The 12444-nt window shown below is 34.0% G+C and overlaps 1 protein-coding gene and 1 long non-coding RNA gene across 18 annotated transcripts in view; both read right to left on the reverse strand.

Annotated features, from left to right (window-relative positions):
* The window catches only part of dlg1a (discs large MAGUK scaffold protein 1a), a 151310-nt gene that overhangs the window by 13205 nt on the left and 125661 nt on the right, over positions 1-12444 (reverse strand). For 16 of the 17 annotated variants that reach the window (XM_065240299.2, XM_065240310.2, XM_065240305.2 and 13 more), the window contains one exon: positions 3905-4019. In XM_065240299.2, the coding sequence (XP_065096371.1) occupies positions 3905-4019 (115 nt within the window). Of the gene's footprint in view, positions 1-3904; positions 4020-6488; positions 6741-12444 lie in introns of those variants that run through there. The other variant, XM_065240373.2, reaches the window with a different exon arrangement.
* Positions 7503-11831, reverse strand: LOC135718095 (uncharacterized). The gene is made up of 5 exons (XR_010520541.2): positions 11558-11831; positions 10926-11021; positions 9748-9879; positions 9606-9665; positions 7503-9080 (listed from the first exon to the last, which is right to left on the reverse strand). It is a non-coding gene; the product is annotated as an uncharacterized lncRNA (long non-coding RNA).

Genomic DNA, 12444 nt, shown 5'->3' on the forward strand with positions numbered 1-12444 from the left:
AAAAAGCTCAAAGATGGCGGCGCCCACATTTACGTCAAAACTAAGGTGCATAAAAGAAAGCCATACTTCGTGTAAATGGGTTTGAATTTTCATTTTTGGATGAGCAATCCCTTTAAGAAACAGTTTAGTGTCAACCTGTTTTGGGTTAAAGATATTTAGTATAAGAAATATATAATGCAACAAAAAAGATAAGCAGTATTAGTATTACTCTTAAAATTACAATGCACAACCAGCATTGTATATTCCATTTTGGGGGAATAAAATCATTTTCTGATGATAATTGTACCCTAATGCATTGGCAAATTAAGTGATGCAAAAATCTGGAATATGTCCTCTTAAAAATAAAAGACAGATACTACAGCAACAGTGCCATTCAGACTGTGCATGCTTGAGCTTCTACGTTATGCAACCACAAAGATGCTGAAACTATTCTGTACTGTAACAAAGTTATTTTTTATCTTACGAATCCAGTGTGCTGAGACTGATTTGCCTACAGACAGATTTGGTGAGCTGTTAAGTAGGCCACTGCTGTACTGTGCATGTGTATTTAAGTGAACTGGAGCTGAAGTAACCAGCCTCACAAGCTCTTGACTAGCTTATCTCTGTTTTCTCATCAATAATGAAACACCTCCAGGAGAAGGTCAAGGAATCCAAAAGCCTATGGGGCTTTAAGGAACACACAAGGACAAGGAGCCTCAATGGCACTTGAAGATCTCTTGGAAAGGTACATGTAATGCTGATGATTTCTCTGCAGTCTCAATGTGTTTAGTTGTCAAATTTAAAGGACATTTTTAACCTTAACTTATAATAATAAATGTATAGTACATTATAAGTGGCCATTATATTGCTGTGCGCACAGGATGGCAATCGCACATAATCGTTGGTTGCTGATGTGTACAGTGCTATGTCCTATACAGAGTTGTGAAAGTTGAGAAAGTTCTGTCATCCAATTACAATAAAAAGGCACTGGGGCTTACAATCCAAAAGTGTTCCCTTCACCTCTATATTTAACTATATGATAGCTTTGTGTAAGGAACATAAGGAAATGTAAGCTGTTTTTTACTTCAATCATCTGCCCTAGCCCCCCTTGCCAGTTCACAGGGACAATGAAGTCTGATTCGTGAACAAATTGTTGAGTTTGATCTTTTCAGTAAATCGGCTAAGCTGGTTTGAATCATTAGACTAATCAAACTCAATGGCTCAAAGATCTGGTAGCAGGAACGGCTCAGTGGGGTGGAGGATTATAAACGACTTCAATATCAGATTGTTCCCCACACAAAGCTATCAAATGACTTAGATGGTGAATAAGCCATGTTAGGGTGCTTCTGCTTCATTTTTGTAGGACAAAATCCAGGAAAAGGGCATCAAACAGATTTGGAACAACTTGACAGTGAACACTTACTTAAAATGTTTCTTTTTACTCTAAAGTATAATATCATTTTTAAAATATATATTCAATGTCAACTGTAACAGTATAAAAAATGTAAATGAAAATATATGGACAGACAATATGCAAATTTAGCCTAAACTGTAACTATAGATATGAGGCAGAATGTTATAGTTTTAGCTCTCAAAGGGCTCTATCATACACGCGACGCAAGTGTCTTTTGCTGGTTTCAACCCTGCGCAATTATCATTTAAACATTTAGCGCCACGTTGTTTAAATAGCAAATGCATTTGTGCCCACTTTTGCGCCCATGGGCGTTCTGGTCTGAAAACGAGGTGTGACTACGCCATTGACCAACAAAAACCTGGTCGCAATATGTTTTTTGTTATTTAATGAGGACTTTGCTATAAACGGGACGACAACGCGGGTTTGCTTATCACATAAATGAATGCGCAGTAGCACAAAAACGCTTTTAAATTTGAAAGATTAAAGGATTGAATGTAAAATATTATTATTGAGTCTCTTGGACATAAATGAGGACTAATTATGAGACGTTAGAAGGCGCAAAGAGCTGCTTCACCTGTAGGCTGGTAAGTAAATAAATGCTTTGCTTTAAACAAATGCATCTATTTTTAAATGTTTTTAAATGCTACCTTACGGATTTATTGTATATGATAACTCTGTGGATATGGTGAGATGAGAAACATTTTAAGTAATGCTTTGTAAAAATCCCATGGCGCTGTTCTAGTGCTGAAACGCTTCGGCTCGGTTTGTAAATTCTTTATATCTTGTGTATATTTTTAGAGTACAAACCTTTTCTTGCATATTTGCAAATTATTTTATAAAATTACAATGATTATGTACGATATCAATACATTTACAGCAGTTAAAAGCCTGCTATTTGTAATTCTATGACTGAAAGAAAACGTCTTTTAAAGGTTTTAATAAAAGAAAATCAATACAAGTGAAAACAACACAATTATTTTACATTATTCTTAAATTTGGGGTCTTCTTCCTTAATTCCTTAATTTTTCAGTTTACAAAGTCTGTCATCTAAATAGGGATTAGACATAGCGCCAGCAACTGGCTTTTACAAGGGGATGAGAGATAAGACTATCCCCATAACTCATTAGGAAATATAAAAAACACTTTTTGACCGTGCGCCCGGCGCACAAACCATTTACCCCGTCGTTAAATTGACAAAAGTAGCATCGGACACGCCCATTTAGACAATGCACTTAGATCGTTAAAATGGGGCTTATACAGTTGAAAAATCACATCAGCTTAAAAATCCATGAATACTCCATGCTTTGAGAATCCAAAGATTTTACAATACTCAAAATGTCAAAGCTATTCCTGTTAAAAAAACAGGCTTTTTACATTTTAAGAGGATCTATTAACAGAAATTTTAATACACATAAATGCGTTTTCATGGTGTATAAAAACCTTACATAATCAACCGCGGTTTTAATTACCTTAGAATGAGCCACTTTTATCTACATACACAGCTGGTCACCTTACATGAAAGTTGCCGTTTCGTGCCACAAATGTTTCCACAGTAGCCGTAAACGGACAAAAGCCACTAAAAGCTACACACTGCACCTTTGAACAACCTAAGAGTTAATTAGAAACAAACTAAAGCCTAATATGAAGTAAGTTTCAGCAAGAGAGAAGCAAGGAGACAACAAGAACTTAAAGGAGAAAACAGGCCAGTAAAAAGACTAATGGCTCTAAAAACATATAAAACTGATATAAAAAAACATTTGTTTCAACTTAGTGACTCAATCTACTGTGTAACTGTTGGGCTAAAATTTGTGTTAAGAGCATCTTTTGAAAATGACATCAACACATGAACCACCATCAGCAGTAGCATGTTGTAGTACAAAACAGTGGGAGAAAATTCTAAAATGACAGGAAATTGAATGTATAAATTCAATATTCATGAATATATCAGACTTTGCACTATTTATAGTTGGCATCTTTCTGTTAAGATTCGCTTGCTTCTATTGCATCACACAAGATTTTTTTTGAAACATTCTTAGATAATACTGGAACAAGATGTACCATACAGCTAATGCATTCTACTGTATATAGTTATGTCTACATAATAATTTAGTAATGAAAATGTGATTTTGTAATTTTTTGATGATTTACTGTTTTCTACATACAACTATCCTACATATCGAAGATTGATTGAATCAATGATTAAACACTTTAGATTTGTGACCCTGTTTGTGGAATTCAGGCTACAGTATATACAGTATGTATATAAAAGGTATATACAATTGTAAAACTATTTAGAAAACTAAAACTAATACAGAAAACTATTATTTCAAAAGATAGAATATTAAAGGGGAATGTTAAAGGTAGTTTTTAAATAATCAGACTATAAAAACACAAAACTTGATGTACTTCATACTTCGTTAGGTGTTTACAGTCTTATGTTGTGCTCTGAGAATTAAGAATCTAATTATACTGAATGTTCAAATGTAACAGGCGATGAATGGGGGAGCTCACCTGACATACAGGGTCCTCTTCTGACTAGTCCGCAATGAGCCGGAGCCGGAACTAATACTGCTGTTCATCATCTGTTCTCGAAGATCATGGATTTTTGCTTCAAATCGACTGTACTCTGTTGGAAACAAAGAACACAACATCACGTACTGTATGATTACCTGCTAAGAAGAGAAAAACAACTGATGGATAGATCTGTAATATTGATGGAGATGTGAAGAGAGAAAAACAGAAGACATGCATAAAGAAAGAGTTTCTTCTGCTTTTAAATAAAGACATTTTTTTAAACAGCATTTCTGAAGTATATTATTCCAGATTATTATAACAGAAATTGAGATGTATATCTGAAAGCTAATTTAAAAAAATCTTTCCATTGATTTATGTTTTTGTAAGGATAGGGCAATATTTGGTGAAAATACAACTATTTGAAAAACTTATCATACTGAAAAATATCGCCTTTAAAGTTGTCCAAATCAAATTCTTAGCACTGCATCCACTCACAAAAATAAACATTTTGATATATTTATTGTAAGAAATGTACAAAATATATTCATGAATCTTTACACAATATCCTAATGAGTTTTGTCATAAATTAAAAAACATAAATTTTTTTATTTAAGACCGATTTTGTGGTCCGGGGTCACATATTTTATATATATATATATATATATATATATATATATATATATATATATATATATATATATATATATATATATATATACGTATATATATGTATATATATATGTATATATATATGTATATATATATGTATATATATACGTATATATATATATATATATATATATATATATATATACGTATATATATATATATATATATATATATATATATATATATATATATATATATATATATATATATATACGTATATATATATATATATATATATATATATATATATATATATATATATGTATATATATATATATATATATATATGTATATATGTATATATATGTATATATATATATATATATATATGTATATATGTATATATATATATATATGTATATATGTATATATATGTATATATATATATATATATATATGTATATATGTATATATATATATATATGTATATATGTATATATATATATATATATATATATATATATATATATATATATATATACACACATTTTATTGGGCAAAAATTCCCATTGACTTAACATTGAGACAAACTTTGACGGGTCATAGCTGCGAGTGAGAAACTTGTAGAAACTTGTGGCTTACCACATTTAAGGAGGCTGACAGTCTCTGTAAGAACATACCTCACATTAGGGTGTAAGCTGTACCCCTGGGGTGTAAGAGGCCCCCAAAATTTCCCATTGACTTATAATGGGGCAGGGAACATGCCCATATAAGGGAGTAAAAGTGTCCCAGATTGAATATCTTCACTTTAGAGTGTCGTAGAGACATGGGGGTGGGCTCATTTTACTCAGGCATCCAATCAGTCTTTCAGTATCTCTTCAAAGCTATTAAGCCACGCCACTAGCAACAATTTTGGGTACCCTAGCAACATCTCCCATAGACTACCATTATAAAAAGCCCAGATGGATATCTTTGAACCACAGTGTCATAGAGACATGGGGGTGGGCTCATTTTACTCAGGCATCCAATCAGTCTTCATAGGATTCTTATTGAGGTATTAAGCCACGCCCCTAGCAACCAAATATGAGCACCCTAGCAACATAATAAAGAAATTCAGATTCAAAGAACAGATTCATTAGATCATTCTTTTTACATTTTTATTGATTTTTGAGGCAGTATTGTTGTTTTACAGTGTATAATAACTAATTTAATATATGCAGAAATCACTCTGAAAATGTATATGTACAGTTTTTGTCATGCTAATGAAGCAGACTAAAATTATATTTTGTGTCTGTGTGGGGAAGAGGGAGAGAGAGGGAGAGACTGGAGAGAGAGAGAGGGAGGGGTGTGAATGGTAGATCATCAGTTTATGAATCCTCTGATCGAGGTCTGCTAGGTACAGGAGCGACAAACTGATGCACACACACTAAACAACAGGCAGACGCATCAACATATGCACAGCTGTGACCATAATGTGTCAAGCCCTATTTAATATTGAAGTTCATCATCCATCCATGAGGAGAGTTTGCTCACGCTAGACAAAAACTGTGAAAATGTTCATGAATTATTCAGTGGCTTAACCCACTTTGTGTTTCTACTCTTTCCACTCCTAAGTCATTTGACCTAAGTGAATCCAACAAAGACCTTCAAGCTATAGGATACCATTAAAATCTTTAAAATGCACAAGAGTCCGTTCTTAACACATTAGAATCAGCAAAGCAAAACCCCTAACTTCATAGGAAAGGGAAAAATTGTTCAATGAAACAATTCAATGACTAAATCTTAATGTAATTCAATAACAACATTGTAATGTAAATCAAGTGGTGATTAGATAAAAAAATATAATCATAAAACAAAATCTATTCAAAGGCATCTTTAAAAAAAAACTTCTTCACCCCAAAAATTTAAATACCATCTCAAGCAAACAAGAAAAAAATATCAGGCATTAAATTGAGTAAACCTGCATACTCACAGACTCTTTCCTCAGAGCCGTGCAGAAGTCTAGAGAGAAGATGAGTGTTTGCCGAGCGCCTTTTCCCCTTTCTGCCTCTATTTCTCCATGTTGGAGTTTAATTATGTTGTGGTGCTGAAGGACAGCTCCCAAATCATACACAGCTGCTCTCCCCGCGTGCGAGTCTGTGTGTAACCTGCCTTAGCGGGAAGCAACCAAGCAGAGCTCTATCTGATCACCTACAGCACAGCAACACAACAGATGCTAATGGACCAAACAGCGCTCGCTCGCTCACTTCTCTTTCCGTCTCTCTCTCGCCTCCCTGGTGAAGTCACAGACCTAACCCAAGTTGGCTTGTGCGCACAAAACCTGTGCTTTGTTTTTATGAAAACAAAGAAGGCAGATATGAAGAGAATTAATTAATACTTAAAAACCAGAGGAGCACTGACGTGTGTGTGAATATATTTGGGGAGAACCAAGGTGCTGTTAAATTTCATGCAGATTGGTCTGGGGTACAGAACTGTATGCACAGGTGGCTGAATGTGACTGTAATCCACAGGATTTATTTAGGAATAGGATTTTGGCAGCTCAAAGTACAAACACAAAAAATGCATACATGAAGTCTGTAAAAATATAAGTGTGGTGAGAAATATATAATTTTTTTAAACTAAGAGAAGTTTCTTGTAAGAAGACAAAACAATGGAAGCATTAGGTCCATGCCCACAGCTTTTTTTATCTTAAACATAATCCCGAAAAACATACAGTATAGCAAGGGTCTCCAACCTTTTTGTGAGCAAGGGCTACCACAATTTATAAAACTGGAGGGCTACTTTTTTATATAGTATACTCAAAACTTTTTTTACTTGTTGATTTTTAATTGTATTGTACTTGTTGATATGTTTTATCACTGTTTAAAATGTGAACATGCATAAAAGAAGCCAAGCTAATATAAAATACGTCATATATATATATATTAAAATTGAGGCTATTAATAGAATGTGCATTGGCACACTCTTAAAAAAAATGGTTCTATATCGGACCAGAAATGGTTCTATCACCCGCTTCATATATGGAACCCCCAAATGGTTCAACATAGAACCACTTTAATGGGTTCATTAAAACGAACCCCAAATGGTTCTTTGAATCAAAGTTAGATGGTTCTATTTAGAACCATTAAAGGTTCTTTATTATTATGAGTAATTTATTATTGATAAGAAATTATAACCGATCCAGAAAATTATAAAAGTTTACTATTTATTAATTGTATTATACAGAAATATAAATCTATAAAAATTACTTAAAATCACATCTCTTTATTCTGTATTAGACAGCAAAACTTTAGTTTACATTTAAAATGTCTCATTTCATTCAACCATTTAGTTATTTAATTATTTCCATTAAGCATTTTCACTTTTTAATAAACATACATACGTTTATATATTATATATAAATAAATAAATATATATATATAAAAAAAATATATTAGTATTATATCTCACAATCTAAAATGACAGACACCCAGTTAACATTACAATTAGATCAAGTAAAAAGTTGTACAAGTAAGGGATAATGTATTGGCAGCATGTCATCACAGAAAAAAGCCCCAACAGTTTCTTCAGGACAAATGTCACGAACACATTTAATCATTTATAAATTTAATGTCGGATATGTAATTAATAGACATTGATATTTAATTTTTGTGTAATATAAAACTGTACCTGTCAAAATTATTTGCAGCATTGGAGTTTTTAGGGGTTGTGTACACCAAAACTTTTACGCCCGCAGCCGGCGCATGTTTTCAATTGTTTCCAATGGAAGCTCGGCGTTTTTCAAATAAGCCAGCAGCTAGCGTTTTTTTTTCCGCGCTGAAAACCGGCGCTCGGCGGTTTTTCCGCGCTCGGCGCTGAGCGTCGAGAGTTGAAAGAGATTCAACTTTGGGAGAAAAGCTCCGCTCGTCAATGTCAGTTCTCACACGGCCGCCCAATCACAGTGGAGGAGGGGCGGGACATTAACCACAGCAACCAACCGGCTCGCAGCTGAAGTATCACAGCTACCAAAGCGCTCAGCTGAAGAAAGCTGGCACTCAGCTGAAAAACAGCTGGCATTTGGCGTCCTCAAGGCGTTTTCAGCCGCGTTTAAAAGTTTTGGTGTGTCCAGCCCCTTAGTTTTGAGCAGTAGTAGAATGTCACGACTGGCCAATCAGAAGCTAGCATTTTAGAGAACCGTGTAATAAGAAATGGTTAATGTAACACATAAGATCAACACAAAGTTGCACAAACAGTCAATATATGATCAACATGAGTTATCACCTTAGCATGACAAATAACTTCACAGACTTCTTATAGAAAGGGATTCCGTTCTTGGGAGTTTGTAAACAACAGTCTTCAAAAACACCCACACTGATGTGCACTGCTTAGTAAAATTAATGTCCAAAACATAAAAAAAAGTTCAAAACATGTCAACATCACCAAGGAGGGTATATTGCTGGAGTGACTGTCTGTCAAAAACAACGAAGGCTTGATGGCAGAGATCGCCATGTTCCAATCCAAGGACAAATGGGAATGGTTTTGTCACATCAGCCTCTCAGAAGAATGCAACCATGTTGGTCCCAACCTGTTGAAAACAGACAAAACACTTGTTAGAATGCAGGCAAAGACTCTAAATGCATGATGCAGCATTATTATACAAAACCAAACAATTCATATTTCATACACACAAATGTAGTGTCTAGTTTAATTGTAATGAAATGTATACATTTCTGTTTTATTTCAATAACCTTACAATATACTCTTTGTTCATGCCAATAACTCAGATTCACAGTAATTTCAGATTCTGCCACATCACTTTACCTGGCAGTAAGCCCAATTTTTTTGATTTTGCAACAACCTGCATACTTGCCCTTATTACTTAATATAGCCAACACTTTATTAGCATATATTATGTAATGAATACAAGGCTGGACATTAACGTTTGTCCCTAAAGTTAATGTTTTGGATGTGCGAGTGAAAGACAATTTTTCTTGTCCGAGTTTTAACTCTATTCGTACTTGTAAACATGTCTTCTTGCTAGTTCACAAACAAAATATTAAATGTTTTAGGTTGCTTGCAAAGCAAAATATGCAATACTTCCATTACTTACATAGACTTAAGATTTTCTTCCCACTTTTGTAGACAGGAGTTGGAATATCATCATGGGGTTCTGTAGAGATAAATGTTTAGGTTAAATTAGTAACTTTATTGTCATAATACACAGCAAACAACTATTGTATTCCCAAGTGTACCTGGAGGTGATTTGTTGATGCTCCTGGTTCTTGGCTGGGAAGTTGCAGGATTCTGTCTGGAAAATGCAATGCCCAAGTTTCAAATAGCTTTTCGGCATGGTCAGGAAATACCACAGAGAAGTCTGGTGAACTCTGAAAATGACAAATCATGCATTCATTTTCAATAAAACTTTAATGTAAATTTATGCGATAATGAATGCTATATGGGCTAGCTTGTCAGTGAACTACGGCGTGTAGTTAACGGTGCTTCACCTGTTTTCAGATTATGGCAATTTACTACTAATCACAGAACCGGCTTTACCGATTAGATAGGCTTGACAATTTTATACAATTAAAGAGATAGTTGGGCCAAAAATGATATTAAACCCATGAATTACTCACCTCCAAGCCGTCCAAGATGCATATGTCCATCATTTTTCAGACTAACACATTTTCAGTTAGTTTAGAAAATGTTTTAGATCTTTCAGTTAATCAAATGTAAAGTTATGGGGTCCACTCTTTCAAGTCCAAAAATATTTGCATCCTTCCTTCACAAAATAAATCCATATGGCTCCACGATAATAAACAAAGGCCTTCTGAGGGTAATCCGTGCAGTGTTGTTGTAGAAATATAACAAAAATAACTAGCTTCTGCTAATAGCGCCATCTTGGTCGCGTCTGCATTTAAGATGAGAGCTGTCCTGAATACAGAGGAGTCTTGGATGGCAGTATTACCGGAAGCTAGTTATTTTTGTTTATAAAGTTTAAATATAGATATTTCTACAACAAAACGGCGCGGATTACCCTCAGAAGACCTTTGTTTATCATCGTGAAGCCGTTTGGATTTCTTTTGTGAAGGATGGATGCACATTTTTTGGACGTGAAGGAGTGGACCCCGTAACGTTACATTTGATTAACTGAAAGATCTAAGACATTTTCTAAAATAACTCAAAATGTGTTCGTCAAAAAAATGATGGACATATGCATTTTGAATGGCTTGGGGGTGAGTAAATCATGAGTTTAATATAATTTTTGGGTGAACTATTCCTTTAATCGTGCAACCTTACACACCACTTTTGAAAATGACATACTCATAGCAAAATAAGCAGGGATTCTTAATAAAAAAATGCTTTGATATGCCTCATTGTAATATCAACATATCACTTTAAATAATAACAAACAAGTGCATTTTCATGTTACCTGTAAATAACGTTGTAAAAGCTGGTATCAGAACCTCAAAGTTACTTTGTTTTAGCTTCTCCAGGAAAAAAATATCCATCTTTTATCCATCAGGGTCTGTGGAAAAGAGCCAAAACTGTGATTTAAGTGGGCATCATCAAAAACATTTGAAAAAGATAAAAATGTCTGTAACTTACACAGACCAAATGAGAGTTCACAATATGTGTTGTGATACCCTGTCTGTGAACTCAAGGCTAAAGTTTCATGATCTAAACATGATATTAAAAGCATCAGTTTGATTTCAACTTTTACAACAAACGATTATTTATTTAAAACGTACACGTTTCTTCCTCATATTAACGTTATCTGTTTTAAACTGAATTTCTAAACCATTAGAATACGTTACATTCTAACGTTTCTAAAATTATTAAAACAAGCCATGTTTTAGACATATTTCATAAAACGTTTGATCAAACGAAATATTTAAATCATTTAAAAGCAAGCATAAACATCGTTTAGATTTACTGGGCATTACAGGCCAGCCAACGGAAGCTAATAAAACTAGTTTAATAACAGTTATGTCATGTGAACCATCATTTTGCATACTTTTGCATTCAGAAATAGTTTAAATGATTAAAAACAATGATACAAACCTTTTCCTTCAAATAAATCAAAGATAAGTCGATGAAAAACCGTTCATGAATCGTGAGGTGAATAGTAAACTCCCGCTTCAGGTATCGTTGCAGTGAGTGAGAGCAGAAGTTCAGCTGACGCATCTGTGTGGGGGAAGGGACGAGTTCTCTCTGGGGAAGAACAACACTGACACCCGGTGGTCACGCCGGAAACATTCCGACTTTGTGTAATTAAACTTTAAAATTGGCGTTCACTTTACAAACCGACTGCAAATTTGAACATTATACATATATATTCTCGCCTAAACTTATGTTTAAAATACATTTTGTGGACTAGAGAAAGTAATATTGAAAAACAGCTATGTATCTATTAAGCTGGCTTTGCTTCAAAATTACCCAACATATAACTACCCAACACTGATAAAACAACCAAACAAAATAACCCAACTGGCTCACGTTTTTTAGAGTGTAATATCGTTTCAAAAATGTAGAAAGTTTACTTACCTCAGGGTACCAACAAGCAGAAATGCCGGTCCGGAGTCCGAACTCCAGTTTGAAAAAAAAAACTGTCACGTCTTGAGACTCATCTTCGCTTATGGTGCAACGCATATATACGCCACCAGAGGGCACTTTTGCGATTATTTGTTTTTAATGCCCCTTCAGGTTAAATTAAACATTGACAATATAGAATGTACAAAATAAAGAAAACACCTGGTTATTCACCAAAAACGCAAACTGCACTGTAAGTTTCATGCTAATGTACAAACTTGCATAAAAAAGCTCACAGGAAATAAATCATACAATAAATATGAATAGCCTATTTGTTGACTCTCTCTTTATTTGACCACAGCCTATTGACACAAAAAGGTTTGTGAATGAGTTGTGTAAGGTTTGTAAATGAGTTCTGT

Source organism: Paramisgurnus dabryanus, chromosome 7 (assembly GCF_030506205.2).
Source record: "Paramisgurnus dabryanus chromosome 7, PD_genome_1.1, whole genome shotgun sequence".
NCBI classification, from domain to species: domain Eukaryota; kingdom Metazoa; phylum Chordata; class Actinopteri; order Cypriniformes; family Cobitidae; genus Paramisgurnus; species Paramisgurnus dabryanus.